The sequence below is a fragment of the Odocoileus virginianus genome, unplaced genomic scaffold, assembly GCF_023699985.2.
Source record: "Odocoileus virginianus isolate 20LAN1187 ecotype Illinois unplaced genomic scaffold, Ovbor_1.2 Unplaced_Scaffold_14, whole genome shotgun sequence".
Taxonomy (NCBI): domain Eukaryota; kingdom Metazoa; phylum Chordata; class Mammalia; order Artiodactyla; family Cervidae; genus Odocoileus; species Odocoileus virginianus.
This window is the reverse complement of record NW_027224276.1, coordinates 483,507-498,697: the sequence shown is the minus strand read 5'-3', so window position 1 is coordinate 498,697 and position 15,191 is coordinate 483,507. Positions and strand designations below refer to the sequence as shown.

The 15,191-nt window shown below is 45.3% G+C and overlaps 1 protein-coding gene across 14 annotated transcripts in view; it reads left to right on the top strand.

Moving 5' to 3' along the window:
- The window catches only part of HUWE1 (HECT, UBA and WWE domain containing E3 ubiquitin protein ligase 1), a 154,951-nt gene extending 142,993 nt beyond the window's left edge, over nucleotides 1-11,958 (top strand). For 11 of the 14 annotated variants that reach the window (XM_070462819.1, XM_070462818.1, XM_070462820.1 and 8 more), the window contains 16 exons: nucleotides 105-261; nucleotides 1,457-1,589; nucleotides 1,857-2,059; nucleotides 2,653-2,780; nucleotides 3,950-4,046; nucleotides 5,433-5,588; nucleotides 5,987-6,232; nucleotides 6,497-6,614; nucleotides 7,433-7,573; nucleotides 7,898-7,975; nucleotides 8,556-8,843; nucleotides 8,957-9,062; nucleotides 9,683-9,800; nucleotides 10,086-10,267; nucleotides 10,546-10,736; nucleotides 11,337-11,958. In XM_070462819.1, coding sequence (XP_070318920.1) covers nucleotides 105-261; nucleotides 1,457-1,589; nucleotides 1,857-2,059; nucleotides 2,653-2,780; nucleotides 3,950-4,046; nucleotides 5,433-5,588; nucleotides 5,987-6,232; nucleotides 6,497-6,614; nucleotides 7,433-7,573; nucleotides 7,898-7,975; nucleotides 8,556-8,843; nucleotides 8,957-9,062; nucleotides 9,683-9,800; nucleotides 10,086-10,267; nucleotides 10,546-10,736; nucleotides 11,337-11,439 — 2,445 coding nt within the window. In that variant the 3' untranslated portion in view covers nucleotides 11,440-11,958. The remainder of the gene's footprint in view (nucleotides 1-104; nucleotides 262-1,456; nucleotides 1,590-1,856; nucleotides 2,060-2,652; nucleotides 2,781-3,949; nucleotides 4,047-5,432; nucleotides 5,589-5,986; nucleotides 6,233-6,496; nucleotides 6,615-7,432; nucleotides 7,574-7,897; nucleotides 7,976-8,555; nucleotides 8,844-8,956; nucleotides 9,063-9,682; nucleotides 9,801-10,085; nucleotides 10,268-10,545; nucleotides 10,737-11,336) is intronic. The other 3 variants (XM_070462829.1, XM_020877668.2, XM_070462825.1) reach the window with 2 other exon arrangements.
- The last annotated feature ends 3,233 nt before the right edge of the window (nucleotides 11,959-15,191 follow it).

Genomic DNA, 15,191 nt, shown 5'->3' with positions numbered 1-15,191 from the left:
AGAGAAAGAGTCAATGGGGGTAGATAATATTAGGATTGACTGGGGTGAATAATGTTTTAGTTCTCAAGTTGGGGCTTGCCCGATCTCCCTTCTTTTTCCCCCAGGTGTTGACATCCCATTCTTGTTCTGAAGAAGGCCTAGAGGATGCAGCCAATGTGTTACTGCAGCTCTCTCGGGGGGACCCTGGGACCCGGGACACTGTTTTGAAGTTGCTACTGAATGGAGCCCGCCATCTGGGTTATACGCTTTGTAAACAGATAGGTAATAATAAGAATAAAGTACCCTGTCTTTCTGAAACCTTCCACTTTGGTGTCACCTCTTTATGGAAGTCTTCCTGAACCCCCAGGCTGAATCATATCCACTCTACATCTGTAGCACAGCTTCCATGCATGCTTTTATCACAGCACTGATATCACTAGGTTGTCAGAATCTGTTTTCCTCTGTTCAGTTGTTCTCTGAGAGCAAGGCTGGCCTTCTCTCTATATTCCCTGGCACACAGCAGTCGCTTAGTGAAGGAAAATGAGCATCCATAGGACTGGCATTGCTTTCCCAATCCGGGCTCTCATAAGAGCCCTATGATGAACCTGCTGAGGCAGTTCACCACCTGAGAGATGCACCTATACTACCTTCAGGCTTAGGAATTGAGAGAATAATACCCTCTGCCTTTGTACAGTTTTGAGGGTACAAAAATTCTGAGAAAATCATCTAGTTCAGTCTTTTTCCCATTTTACCAAGAAGAAAACTAAAACCCGGGATGGTGTAGTGATTATGAATCAAGGAGTAGAGTCAGATTTGCTTTCAGCATAGACTCTCTTTGTTCTCTCCCACCTCCATCCCACTCATGGGTCTCCCTAGATCTCAGCTACTTGTGTAGTTATCTCCTCAAATGTCGCTGGAGCTGAGGTGATATGGGAGTCAATTAGACTATATGACCTAGGATATTCTTTGCTGCATGAGAATTACAAAGTTCTGGATGAGACCTCTTGACTGTCACCAGTTTATTCAGCACCCTTAGGCCAGGCAGTGTCCTAAGCACTATTCTAGACAGTTATCTCCTAATTCTCAAAGCAGCCTTGTGAGGTTAGGCAGTATTAGCCCCCATTATTAAAATGGGTAAGCAAATTGGGAAAGAGGTTAAGTAATTTGCTGAAACTACCACAAAAACCTCAGAAGTTTGAGAGGTATACAGCCTTCAAAAGAGATACTTTTTCCCCTCTGCACTGAGGTACAGTTCATGTAGATTCAGCAAATCCTTGAGGCCAGGTAAACCAGTGGCCCTTGAGCAGCTGATCCATGAGTACACAGTAAAATGAATGAAGCAAAATTCTTGTGCACTCCCAAGTTCAATACAGCTGAGCAAAGAGGACGGCCTGGGAAGGTTTCTTGAAAAGTTTTGGGCTTTTAGCTGCTTCAGTAGGGAAGTCTCAACACTTTTCTGGCTTCTCTGCCTGCCCAGGAACCCTTCTGGCTGAGCTACGGGAATACAATCTGGAACAGCAGCGGCGAGCCCAGTGTGAAACCCTCTCCCCTGATGGCCTGCCTGAGGAACAGCCACAGACCACCAAGCTGAAAGGCAAAATGCAGAGCAGGTAGGTGGCAGCTGCCCATCTGGCTGTGGAGTTGGGGTCTAGGACATTATGAAAAGTGGTTCTTCCTGATTTTCTAGCTGTTATTTTTTCCCTCCTCTCTGAGCCAATTTTGTTTCTTTCCTATATGCACATGGCCCTATTTTTCCTACATGTGTGATTTCCTTCTGAAATTCCATACCCTCTGGTTGACACAAGAAAGCCCTGCTTGTTCTGGGTGTTTCTGCTTTGATGCTCTCAATATATGCGAGCCACCTCTACACTATCCAGGTTTGACGTGGCTGAGAATGTGGTAATCGTGGCATCTCAGAAGCGGCCTCTGGGTGGCCGGGAGCTCCAACTGCCTTCTATGTCCATGTTGACATCCAAGACATCTACCCAGAAGTTCTTCTTGAGGGTACTGCAGGTCATCATCCAGCTCCGGGATGACACGCGCCGTGCTAACAAGAAGGCCAAGCAGACAGGCAGGCTAGGTATGGAACTGGGGTGTCCAGTTGAGGGACAAGTTTGGTGGTGGAAAAACAAGAGACCCAGGAGGGCAGGACTTAATGTCGTGTCTCCTTCCTGTTTGACCTTTTCTAAAGGAAGTGATGATCCTTTCTTAAAATGTTGGTGGCTGTATTCTGTATCTCACTCAAGCCGTCTACATAGGAAATTTCACTAGGGCAAGTGGGAATTAAAGGGACTGGAAATCTGACAAGAAAATTGGGGACAGATCTTTTGGTGAACAAGATTTAACTCACTGTCTTTGTCTCCTCTCTGCTTCCTTGATTACTCCTGGCTAAAATATTGTAGCCATGTTACCTCAGCTATGGCCTGCCAAATCCTTCCCCTCTGTCCTACAGAACTCTCAGCTGCCACCATCCATCTGCCTAGCCCCATGTCCCCTGCCCTTACCTGTAATGGTAGCTCTTAGTGCCTGACAGTGAGCACTCTGAGACTAACTGAGCATAAAGCTCAAAGACCTCAGCAAGATGCTTGTGGTGGCTCAGGAGATGGGACACAGAAAATTGAGCATTCCCTCTTTCCACAGGTTACATCTTACCTTCTTTTTTCTTTCTCCCAGGTTCCTCCGGTTTAGGCTCAGCTAGCAGCATCCAGGCAGCTGTTCGGCAGCTGGAGGCTGAGGCTGATGCCATTATACAAATGGTACGTGAGGGTCAGAGGGCGCGGAGACAGCAACAAGCAGCAACGGTTAGCATGATGCCTGTGGCCCCTCATTCATTTGTCTCTCCTCCCTCTCCCACCATATCATCAGTGGGATTTCATTGCCCTTACCTTGTATGCTTTTGCATTAAGTTGGCTATATGAATGCTTCTGGACAACAGAGTTAAATTTCTCTTGGTGCTTTCTTGACTGTTCATTGGTTTGGTTTGGTTTAAAGCTTGGCCATCATACCCCACTCCCAGCTATCCAGTCAATAGTGGCGCTTTTGCAAACTGCATAATGCTAAGTGTCTAGGTCCTGAGGGGATACGGGATAAAGATTTTTCAGTCTCATGGAACAATGCAAGTGCATCAGAGACATATCAGGAATCCTGCCCTTGAAAGTCTCCCAAGCTTGGTACACTTCCCACAAAGCCTCTTCTGGCAATGGCTGGTCCCTCCACCCTGGTCTCTGCCTCTATTCTTCATACTACCTTGGCACCAAGGCACTCAGGCTCTTTGAGGAGGAAGCCTTCAGGTTCCTAGGTAGCCAGTTCATTGTTAGGATCTCAGCATAGAGTGACTGTAGGAAAAGCCTAGCATCATGTATATACACATGACATTCATTGTTTGCTTGTCCTTATACAACATGCAAGTTACCTTCCCAAGATCCAAGAAATAAGGATATCTTGAGGCCTGTTGGTTTAAAAAGCCAATCCCACCAATCAGAGATTGCATTAATTCATTCCCCTGTTATTTCCTCCAAAGAGCAAACCTACCTTTTGCCCATCTGAGTTTCATACACACACACACACACACACACACACACACAAACGTATAAACAAAGAGCAAACCTACCTTTTGCCCATCTGCGCTTTATACACACACACACACATAAACTGTTCCTAGAAGTCTTGAAGTCCAGGAGGCTGGTGCCTGACTGGACTCAGGCCTGGAATAGAATGGAGGCAAATGGCAGGCATCCGGGGAGCTCTTTGGAAAAGCATGCTAGCTCAGGGTGGAAGACAGCAGAGGAGGTGGGAAGGCCATTCTTTGGTACTGGAGAGCTAAGGAAACTTCTTTCCATATGGGAAGATATGGGAGGCTTCTTTCCAAGCTTAATGATATGTAAGAGATTGTAGGACAGCCTCTAGCCTATCCCTGAGGAAAACAGAGTTAGTTGCCCCCTTTATGTGACTTTGTCTCCCTTTTATCCAGTCGGAGTCAAGCCAGTCAGAGGCATCTGTCCGAAGGGAGGAGTCACCCATGGATGTGGACCAGCCATCTCCCAGTGCTCAAGATACTCAGTCCATTGGTCAGTACTGCTTCCTATTTCCAACCCAACAAAAGGGAGAGCCAATCTTCATGGAATGGATGTCTGATCCCCTGGTTTCTGTAAATTGATAGACCCGTACCAATCAACTGAAGTCACTAACCATCACCACCTGGTCCTCATTGGAGAATCCTAGCACACACTGCAATTTCTGTAATAAAGAAACTATGGGGCTTCCCTCATGCTACCATGGTAAAGAATCCACCTGCCAACGCCGGGGACACAGCTTCAATCCCTGGTCCAGGAAGATCCCACATGCTCTGGGTGACTAACCTACTAAGGATATAAAGATCTGAAAAACTATTAATAATTTTGACATATACAGAACACCACAGCCAATAACAACAGAATAAACTTTTTTAAAATGCATATAGAACATGTACCAAAATTAACCATATCCAGAGCTTTAGCTTAATAAATTTCAAAGTGCTAAAATATCTCAGAGCGTATCCTCTGATAGTAGTAGAAATATGTGATATCGAGACTTCCCTGGTAGTTCAATGGCTAAGACTTTCAATCCCTGATCAGGGAACTAGATCCCATATACCACAACTAAAGATCCATATGCCACAACTAAGAGTTCTCATGCCACAACTAAAAGACGCCACATGCCACAATGAAGACATGGGCCAGCTAAATAAACCAATAGGTGCCTCCCTGGTGACTTAGTGGTAAAGAATCTACCTGCCTTGCAGGAGACATGGGTTCGATCCCTGATCCAGGAAGATCCCACATGCCACAGAGCAACTAAGCCCATGCACCACAATTATTGAGCCTGTGCTCTAGAGCCCGGGAGCTGCAACTACTGAAGCCCTCACACTCTAGAGCCCGTGCTCTGCAACAAGAGAAGCCACCACAATTAATTGGAAAAGACCCTGATGCTGGGGAAAGACTGAGGGTGGGAGAAGTGAGCAACAGAGGATGAGATGATTGGCTCATCATCGACTCAATGGACATGAGTTTGAGCAAACTCCAGGAGATAGTGAAGGACAGGGAAGCCTGGTGTGCTGCATTCCATGGGGTTGCAAAGAGTCAGACAGGACTGAACAACAACAACAAGATCATTTAATAATCCATAGGTCTTCTGGGAGCTGTTAAGGCAATGAGAAGACCAACACTGTGTGGTAGAATTTTTCTGCAGTAGCCATTAGCTCTATGTAGCTATTGAGCGCTTGAAAAGTGTCTAGTGCAACTAGACAAACTTCTTCTTGTATTTTATTCTGCTTAAATGCCATTCAGTGTAGGGCTAGAGCTTGCTTTCAGATGTTACTCAGTGGCCAGGACCAGTCTATTTAGCCTCTCTAATGGCCTATGCATTTGGTCTGAATGAAGAAAAAGCTTCCTGAATCTCTCCTCTGTGCTGTCTAGGCTCAGATGGAACTCCACAGGGGGAGAAGGAGAAGGAGGAGAGGCCACCTGAATTACCCCTGCTCAGTGAGCAGCTGAACTTGGATGAGCTGTGGGACATGCTGGGAGAATGTCTAAAGGAACTGGAGGAATCCCATGACCAGCATGCGGTGCTAGGTAAGTTGTGGCCTGATGGCCCAGGCCCACTGATCTGTTCTGGGGCCCTTTCTGCCAGCTTAATTTTCTTCCAGATTACTCCTCTCCCTCAGGTTTCCATGAGAGTTCAAAGGAGAGGATTTTTTCTCTGACTTCATTATCAGAAAAAAAGATTTGCTTTCTCTTTTGGTAGCTGTTATCTTTTACTCTTTAGACTAAGGGAATCTTTATAACTGGTTGTCTATCCCATTTTTCTTTGGGATTTTCTTTCTTTTCTCTGACTTCCTCTGTGGCACCATTATGTATCTCCTGCAAGTTTTCATCTAGTAGTTTTGAAATTTGATTCTGAGGGGGAAGAGGTTTATATGTTGAAGTTGATCAAGTAAAATGTCACTGTCCTATATCATTCCTACCCCCAGTGCTACAACCTGCTGTCGAAGCCTTCTTTCTGGTCCATGCAACAGAGCGGGAGAGCAAGCCTCCTATCCGGGACACCCGTGAGAGCCAGCTGGCACACATCAAGGACGAGCCGCCTCCACTGTCCCCTGCCCCTTTAACCCCAGCCACTCCTTCCTCCCTTGACCCGTTCTTCTCCCGGGAGCCCTCGTCTATGCACATCTCCTCAAGCCTGCCCCCTGACACACAGAAGTTTCTTCGCTTTGCAGGTACAGGGAACTCTTAGGCCCCCAAATGTAGAAGGCTTTATTTTTCTACAGGGTCATTTCATATATTTTGTTGTCAGCTGATTTGCAGGGTGAGTGTGTGTGTGTATGTTGGAAAGTGAGACTAATGAGTTAGGGACTGGGTCTGGGAGTCTTTATACCACACTTTTTTCCCCTGAAACAAGGAAGAGTTGCTGACTGACTAACTTACGTCCCTTCTTCCATGACCCATGATGTGCTGATTCCTGCTGTCCTTTCTCCCCTCAGAGACTCATCGCACTGTGTTAAACCAGATCCTACGGCAGTCCACCACCCACCTCGCTGATGGGCCTTTTGCTGTCCTGGTAGACTACATTCGTGTCCTTGACTTTGATGTCAAGCGCAAGTATGTGCCCTGGCTGTTGGGCGGGGGTGGGAGGCGCTTTCTAAATAGTATCTCCCCTCCCAAAAAGGAGCCAAACATCCTCCAGGGGTGATGTTTCCAGAGAAAGAAGTTTTCCTCGGTGGCAGCTCCTGGATTGGAATGGTGCTAAACAGGGGGAAGAGACTCATCTTTGCCACCAAGTGCCACTGTACCTAAATATTCCTTGGTGCTGTCCAACCTAGTCTCTGTTCTTCATCATAGAAGTGCAAGCCTTTGTTTAACCACATGAATTCTAAAATCCCTGTCTACCCTTTGGGGTAATACAGGAGATGCAGGTAGCCATAGTATATTAACAGCAGGGCTTGGAAGGGTCGAGAAGGCCTCCACAGCACTTCTGTCATTTTTTACTCTTCTCTTCCTTCCTGTGCACCTACACATGCTTACCTGCTTATTGCAGAAATTCCATGCCATAATGTCTGTGGGCCCCTATTTGATGGACATGGGGAAAATTTAGAGTTGGTAGTGAATGACCTACCTTTCCCAATGTAGTAGTAGTGTTAGTCACTCAGTTGTGTCTGACTGTTTGTGATCCCATGGACTGTAGCCCACCAGCCTCCTCTGTCCATGGGATTCTGCAGGCAAGAATACTGAACGGGTTGCCATTCTCTTCTCCATAGGATACTGGGCATTTCTGCAGGAAAAAAATAGAAAAGTTGGCAAGCAGAGGTCAAAGTGTCTGGAGGATGAGGGGAACATCACTGTGGGTCTTCATCCTAATCAGGCAAACAAATTTGCTCTGCCACCCCAATCTTATTTTCCCTTCTTTCCTACTTCCCAAGATATTTCCGCCAAGAGCTGGAACGTTTAGACGAGGGACTCCGGAAAGAAGACATGGCTGTGCACGTTCGTCGTGATCATGTCTTTGAAGACTCCTATCGTGAGCTGCACCGGAAATCCCCTGAAGAAATGAAGAATCGATTGTAAGAACCCAGAGCAGAGAGTAAAACAGGATGGGGTGGTTCTGACCCTTCCTACTGGGTAGTGAAGGCTTACTTGGGGCCCAAATGTTCAGGGGAACTTGGAGAGGTGCTTGCCCTCCCTGGTAGGAATTCCTGAGAGGAATCTAGCTCTCACTGAGCTGTCGTCCATATTCTCTGCCCAGTCTCATGAGACTGGTCTTCTGTTGGCTAGCTGGCCCTTGGGCTGAGCTGCCCAACAATTCCTATACAGATAGGAGAGTCTGTGGAATTTACAAAAGTACACTTGATGGCTTCACAAAGAGCTTTTCTCCATTGTTACACTAGGAACGGGAAGCCTGCTGAGCAAATGGTACCCTGGGTTGAGGGAGACCACACTTGCAAGAGTGACTCCCCACCAAATTGGTAATCACTCCCTGGTGATTCTGACGCCACCTAGAGGAGATTGGCAGTTTGCAGTATCATGTGTCATGGGAGCCAGTGAGATGATAGACCTGTTAAAGTCGTTTGATGATGCTCTTGAACTCAGGAACTTGATTCCTCCCTCCCCTTGTGGCATGGACTCACTATCCATGTCGTCACACAGGAATTCAGAGAATCTTCTAAAACAGACTGAATCCTACTCTTCCACCACTAAATCGTAATAGACATCAAACTCAGCTCAGCTCTCTTTGATACCACTTGATTGACTCCTTCCTGCTTAAAGGCCTTATTAGGCCTTTATATCTTTCCTATTAGTGTTTTCTGGGATATCAGTGAGCCTTTACTGACACTTCAGAACATCTCTTCCATCAGTGATGCCCTTTTCTGTCCCAGATTCCCATCTCTCTTCTGGGCTCTCCTGGCACTCTGCATTTACCACTGTCCTCTGACTCTGCACTCCCCAGCTACTGCTTCACTCAGTCACTCACTCAGGTCATGCTGTGCAGAAGATTGGATTTGTCCTGGGCTTTCTGCATATCCCTGTTTCTGCTCTCTTAAACAGGTATATAGTATTTGAAGGAGAAGAAGGGCAGGATGCTGGAGGGCTCCTGCGGGAGTGGTATATGATCATCTCTCGGGAGATGTTTAACCCTATGTATGCCTTGTTCCGTACCTCACCTGGTGATCGGGTCACATACACCATCAATCCATCTTCTCACTGCAACCCCAACCACCTCAGCTACTTCAAGTTTGTCGGACGCATCGTGGCCAAAGCTGTGTATGACAACCGCCTCCTGGAGTGCTACTTTACTCGGTCCTTCTACAAACACATTTTGGGCAAGTCTGTCAGGTAAGGATGTGGCACAACCCTGGGACTGTCCACAGTCCTGGAAATCTGGTCCTTGTGCCCCATCCCTAAGCTGCCTCTCTGCCACCCCAATCCAAGACCCTATTTGTGTTTAGATATACAGATATGGAGAGTGAAGACTACCACTTCTACCAGGGCCTGGTTTATCTGCTGGAAAATGATGTCTCCACACTAGGCTATGATCTCACCTTCAGCACTGAGGTAGGTCAGGAGATCCTGACTGTGGCACACCCCAACTAGTTTAGGAAACCCATTACGGGATTGCTCTTGAACTGACATTGGATAACTTCTTAATACATCAGTCTTAAAATTTCATGCCCCGTTCCCTGTCAGAGAGCAGTGAGTATTTGCATGAGATAGCACAAACAGAAAAACCAGAATTTGTAAAACAATACTAGTTTCCCCTATATTTGGGGGGGGGGAAACTCTAGTACACTATTCATCGTTCCCAAAGGTACTTCATTGTAGAAAAATTGTGCAAATAGAGATAGATGAAAAACAAAAAAAATCTCAAGGTTACGCTTCCCCAAAATTGCTTTACACAAAGATTTTTTTTGTATTACATTATATTATCCATGACCTTTTCCCTTTTACTGTTGACAGTTTCTGTATGGTTTTAGGATTAAACCCTTGGCCTTTTTCATTTAGGGATTCATGAGCTCATGAGAAAAGTCACTGTTTGTTTGTTTGTTTTTTAATGACCTTGCTTCATTTCTTTGCCCAGGATACAGCAGAGAGTTTAGGGTATGTTTCTAGGTATCTATGGAAGTCCCATCCTAGACCAAGCCTGATTCATATTATTGGTATTTTGGGTATTCTAGGTCCAAGAGTTTGGAGTCTGTGAAGTTCGTGACCTCAAACCCAATGGGGCCAACATCTTGGTAACAGAGGAAAATAAGAAGGAATATGTACACCTGGTGTGCCAGATGAGAATGACAGGTAGGGGAAATGTCTCTCAGACCCCCTAACTGTTCAATATGGGACCAAGGTCAGCCCTCACTCATTAGACAGACATTGTTTCTTCTTTTCCCCTATGCCAGCCACAAATGCCTTGCATAAAAGGAGACCAAAAAATATTTCCCTTCATCCACCCTCATACAGGGGCCTAGAAGCAGTAATGGGTGAGGTAGGAAGATCAGTCAGCATCCTCCTGGATTAGGGATCTCTGACCTCTGACAGTTGTACAAGTTCAGATGCCACGTGGCTTGTTGGTTCTTTCCCCAGGAGCCATTCGCAAACAGCTGGCGGCTTTCTTAGAAGGTTTCTATGAGATCATTCCAAAGCGCCTCATTTCCATCTTCACTGAGCAGGAGTTAGAGCTACTTATATCAGGACTGCCCACAATCGACATTGATGATTTGAAATCCAACACTGAATATCACAAGTACCAGTCCAACTCTATTCAGGTAAGCTGATGCTGGCACCCCTCCCTGTATCCTTAAGCAGTGTTAGTTTGTATGACAACCAAATAAAGTGGTACTCTTAGGGGAGGGGGGTTTTGAGTGATAGCTTACTTGAACCTAACTTCAGTCCTGGAGTTTTCAGTTTTCAGGTGATGTCATCATGTGAATGGAAGAACTGAAACCTGTCCCACAGAAGGGACTTGCCTAACATTCCATATCCCATGCCCCTTTCTTCCAGGAGCTCTCTACCTAATGCTGTCTTCTTGTGTTCATTCCCGTAGATCCAATGGTTCTGGAGAGCATTGCGTTCTTTCGATCAAGCTGACCGTGCCAAGTTCCTCCAGTTTGTCACAGGTACTTCCAAGGTGCCCCTGCAAGGTTTTGCTGCCCTTGAAGGCATGAATGGCATTCAGAAGTTTCAAATCCATCGAGATGACAGGTCCACAGACCGCCTGCCTTCAGCTCACACATGGTAAGAGAAAGGGTTTGTTCTTTTCATCATTTGGATTGAACTTGCATATTTGCCACTTCTGTACCCCTACCATGGTCAGGAGTAGTCAAGAAGCCAGATCAAGCCCCAGCTACCCTGAACCTATGGGTAGCTCACAGTTTGGTGGTTTTTGTGGAGATGATGGTGTTTGAGATGAGAAGCTGACCCAGATTCACAGTGGGGCTGGGGAAACATTGCAGGTGAAAACTGCCCTGTGAGAGCAAGGTGTATTCCAGGGCTCAGCATGGTCAGAGCAAGAAGTTGCAGGGAGCAGAATGGTAAAAAACTCAGCAGAGGTGACCAGTGACCCTGAATGCCTCCTTGGAGCTCTCGGGCTCCAAGGGGTACGGTATTAGGGAGGTGGTATTTATACCATGGGTAGGCCATGGTATTTAAGGAGGAGTGATAGGGTCAGGTTATATTTTAGGTGCCTGGTAGCCAGTAGTGGGGCCAGATCTGAGAAGGGCAGACACGGCTAGGACAAGATTGGGAATGTACAGGCAGAAATCAGGTGGGCACCATGGGAACACAGGGATTTGGTTATCATCTTTTGTCACTAATTGATGTGTCTTCTTCCCCTAGTTTTAATCAGCTGGACCTGCCTGCCTATGAGAGCTTTGAGAAGCTTCGCCACATGCTACTATTGGCCATCCAGGAGTGCTCTGAAGGCTTTGGGCTGGCCTAAAAGGGCCACACCCACTACTGTAGGGTTTTTTTTTAACCATTGTTGGACCTGGGAAAGGGGGAAATGAAAACAAAAAGAACCAGAAAGAAATGTCAAAAACCAATAAATGAAATCCACCAACTCACCATGTGTGTGTCCCAGCTGCCCCAGCGCATACCCGTTCCCCCTTTCCTGCTCATCCTCTCTACTGGCTCCCTTTTCCTTACCTCCTCTCCCCATTCCATGCCGTCCATGATCCCCCACCCCATGTGTTAAAAAGGCAGTAGCCTTTACAGGGACCCGTTTGTCCCAACTGTTTGAACAGTGTGCTCCTCAGATTCTGTGTTCAGAAGGATTTGCTGCATTGAGACTTGAAACCTTTGGATAGGGGAAAAAATTATATATATATATATTTTTTTGTTCTGTTTGCAATTCTTAATTTGTGCTTGGAATGTGTTGATGTGCACAGCTAATGATTCAATGCGAGACAAGATTGGCGTCTGTGTTGTGGAGGTTTCAAATAAAGAGCACTCTTCATAACTCACTTTTCACAATGGAGTTTTTTTCAAGTTTAAAAAAAATAAGCACCTTTTGAACACATGCTAGATGACTGGAGAAAAAATCCAAATGGAATCTCCAGAAAGCCATTTCTGTTACCACACTGGTGCATCCTCCTCCTTCACGGTCATCAGGAACTGAGGGGATCTTTTTCAGAATGGCATCTACACTTGGGAGTGGTGATGGTGTTAGAGATAGTAGCTAAGGACAAAGCACCACCTTGCTCTAGGAGAACAAACCAGCAGGTTGTTAAGAGAATTCTCTCAACCCAACTGAAGGTTCTACATCCTGAGCCTTTGTAACAGTTTCAAGTCTGGAGCTCAGTTTAAAAAATGTTTTAGTTTACTTCTAACAAATTTTAATAAATAATTTGACTGGCTCCCCAGAATAGTCTTTGCATCCTTTTTGGTTCTGTTTTGCATTTTCTTGTCAGATCTGTTCACAGATCGACCAATAGTCCCTTGTGGGTTTTTTTCACTCCATCCAGCACTTAAAGTTGATCTAAGAGCTTTGATGGCTCCAGCCTTCAAAGATAAAAGTAATAAAAGTTTAGTAAACTCAATGGTACTGGCTTTGTGTGGTTTTTCTCATTCTCTAAAGCTCTACTTAAAAATTTTTCCCTTGACCATGTCCCAGAGTGTGGATCTAGGAAAGCAGTAGTGTGTGTGTTCTTAACCTGATCCCTTGGTCTTGATGCAAATAGCTACTAGTCTTTTTTTTTCCTTCGAGCATTCATACTTGCCTGTTCCTGGCCCTCCTGACTACTGAGAGGACAGATGAATCAACCCTCCACCCTCCTATTAAGCTTCTAGTCAAGAGGAGGAGACAGATCAGTTCTGTGTCCAGATGTTCGAAGGGGGATCTCTGGGTACGCAGAGCAGAAGTGTCTGGTCTAGCCTGGGAGATGAGGAAAGGCTTTTCTGTTGTCAGTGGCACTTGGGTTGAATCATAAGGCTGTGTGAGAGTAAAGATTAAGGAGGAGAGGGTAATCAGGGTCAACACAGCAGGAGTTCAGTTGCTAGGGCAAGGCTTGAGTGAAGAATAGTGGCCTGAGATGAGGCTGGGAGTCCAGCAGGGCTTTAAAATGAGTGGATGAGCAGAAATACAGTAGAATTGATCAATATACTTAGGAACCGGATAAAAAAAATCAAAAGTAAAACTCGGACCATTTAAATTTGAAAGGGATGCAAGGGTTGGGAGTTGGGTGTGGAAGTTTGGAGTACAGACGGAATAATCCTGAAGGAAATAAATGAATCTAACTCAATGACATACCACAGAACCTAATGTGACTGAGTATGATTTGTCGTTTGGATATGCTTATGGTGTAATATTCATCATCTCAATGTCAAAGGAGAAATAAACTTTTGACAGTGAATGGTAACTTTTTTTTCCCCCATTTATTTTTATTAGTTGGAGGCTAATTACAATATTGTAGTGGTTTTGTCATACATTGACATGAATCAGCCATGGATTTACATGATGGTAACTTTTAAAGGTAAAGATACTACCTTGATAAGGTAGCCTCAGACTAACAGCCAGCATCACACTGCAAGCACAAAGTGGTCAGTTATCACTAACACGATTCTGCAAGTTCTGACCATTCCATAAGGCAGGAAACAAGGTACAGCTGTTGAAGAGAAACTATTCTGCTAAACCAAGAGAATCAAAGTTATTAGAGCTTAAGTGAGTCCAGCAAGAGGCCTGGTTATAATGAACAAAACAGTTTGGGTAAGCATTTGTGTCTGACTCTTGAGTCTACGGGCTGTAGCTTGCCAGGCTCCTCTGTCCAGGGATCTTCCCAACCCAGGGATCCAATATGGGTCTCTGGCATTGCAGGCGGTCTCCTGCATTGCAGGCTGATTATTGACTGAGCCACGAGGGAAGCCCTTGTTGTCCAACAAGTATAAATAAATAATATGGTAAATTGCTATGCAACAGTAAAAATGTATCCACATATATCAATGCACACAATCTCAAAGATAAGCAAAAAAGTATGAGACCTGCCTGTTTAAAAACAATACTACATGCATGTGTACCAAGAACATGAAAAGCCATATCCATGTATGGAAACCCATGCATAAGTATGACAATACTGCACAATGTTCAGGATAAGCTCTGAGGGACAAAAGGCAACACCCAGAGGACTTAAACTAAGTGTTTTCATTTCTTAGCTTGGTGGTGCTAGGTACATAGGTACTCCTTCAGTCAGTTCAGTTCAGTTGCTCAGTCGTCTCCGACTCTGCGACCCCATGGACTGCAACACGCCAGGCTTCTCTGTCCATCAGCAACTCTGATGGCCACCAACTTCTCTGTCCACCAACTCCTAGAGCTTACTCAAACTCATGTTTATTGAGTCGATGATGCCATCCAACCATCTCATCCTCTGTCGTCCCCTTCTCCCACCTTCAGTCTTTCCCAGCATCAGGGTCTTTTCAAATGAGTCAATTTCTTCACATCAGGTGGCCAAAGTATTGGAGTTTCAGCTTCAGCATCAGTCCTTCCAATAAATATTCAGGATTGATCTTTAGGATGGACTGGTTGGATCTCCTTGCAGTCCAAGGTACTCTCAAGTGTCTTCACCACCACAGTTCAAAAGCATCAGTTCTTCAGCACTCAGTGTTCTTTATAGTCCAACTCACATCCATACATGACTACTGGAAAAACATAGCTTTGACTAGATGGACCTTTGTCAGCAAAGTAATGTCTGTTTTTTAATATGTGGTCTAGGTTGGTCATAGCTTTTCTTGCAAGGAGCAAGAGTTTTAATTTCATGGCTGCAGTCATCATCTGCAGTGATTTTGGAGCCCAAGAAAATAAAGTCTGTCACTGTTTCCCCATCTGTTTGCCATGAAGTGATGGGACAGGATGCATGATCTTAGTTTTTTGAATGTTGAGTTTTAAGCCAGCTTTTTCACTCTCCTCTTTCACTTTCATCAAGAGGCTCTTTCAGTTCTTTGCTTTCTGCCATAAGGGTGGTATCATCTGCATATCTGAGGTTATTGATATTTCTCCCAGCAATCTTGATTCCAGCTTGTGCTTCATCCAGTCCAGCATTTCTCATGATGTACTCTGCATATAAGTTAAATAAGCAGGGTGACAATATACAGCCTTGACATACTCTTTCCCAATTTGGAACCAGTCTGTATTCCATGTCCGGTTCTAACTGCTGCTTCTTGACCTGCATATAGGTTTCTCAGGAGGCAGGTAAGGTGGTC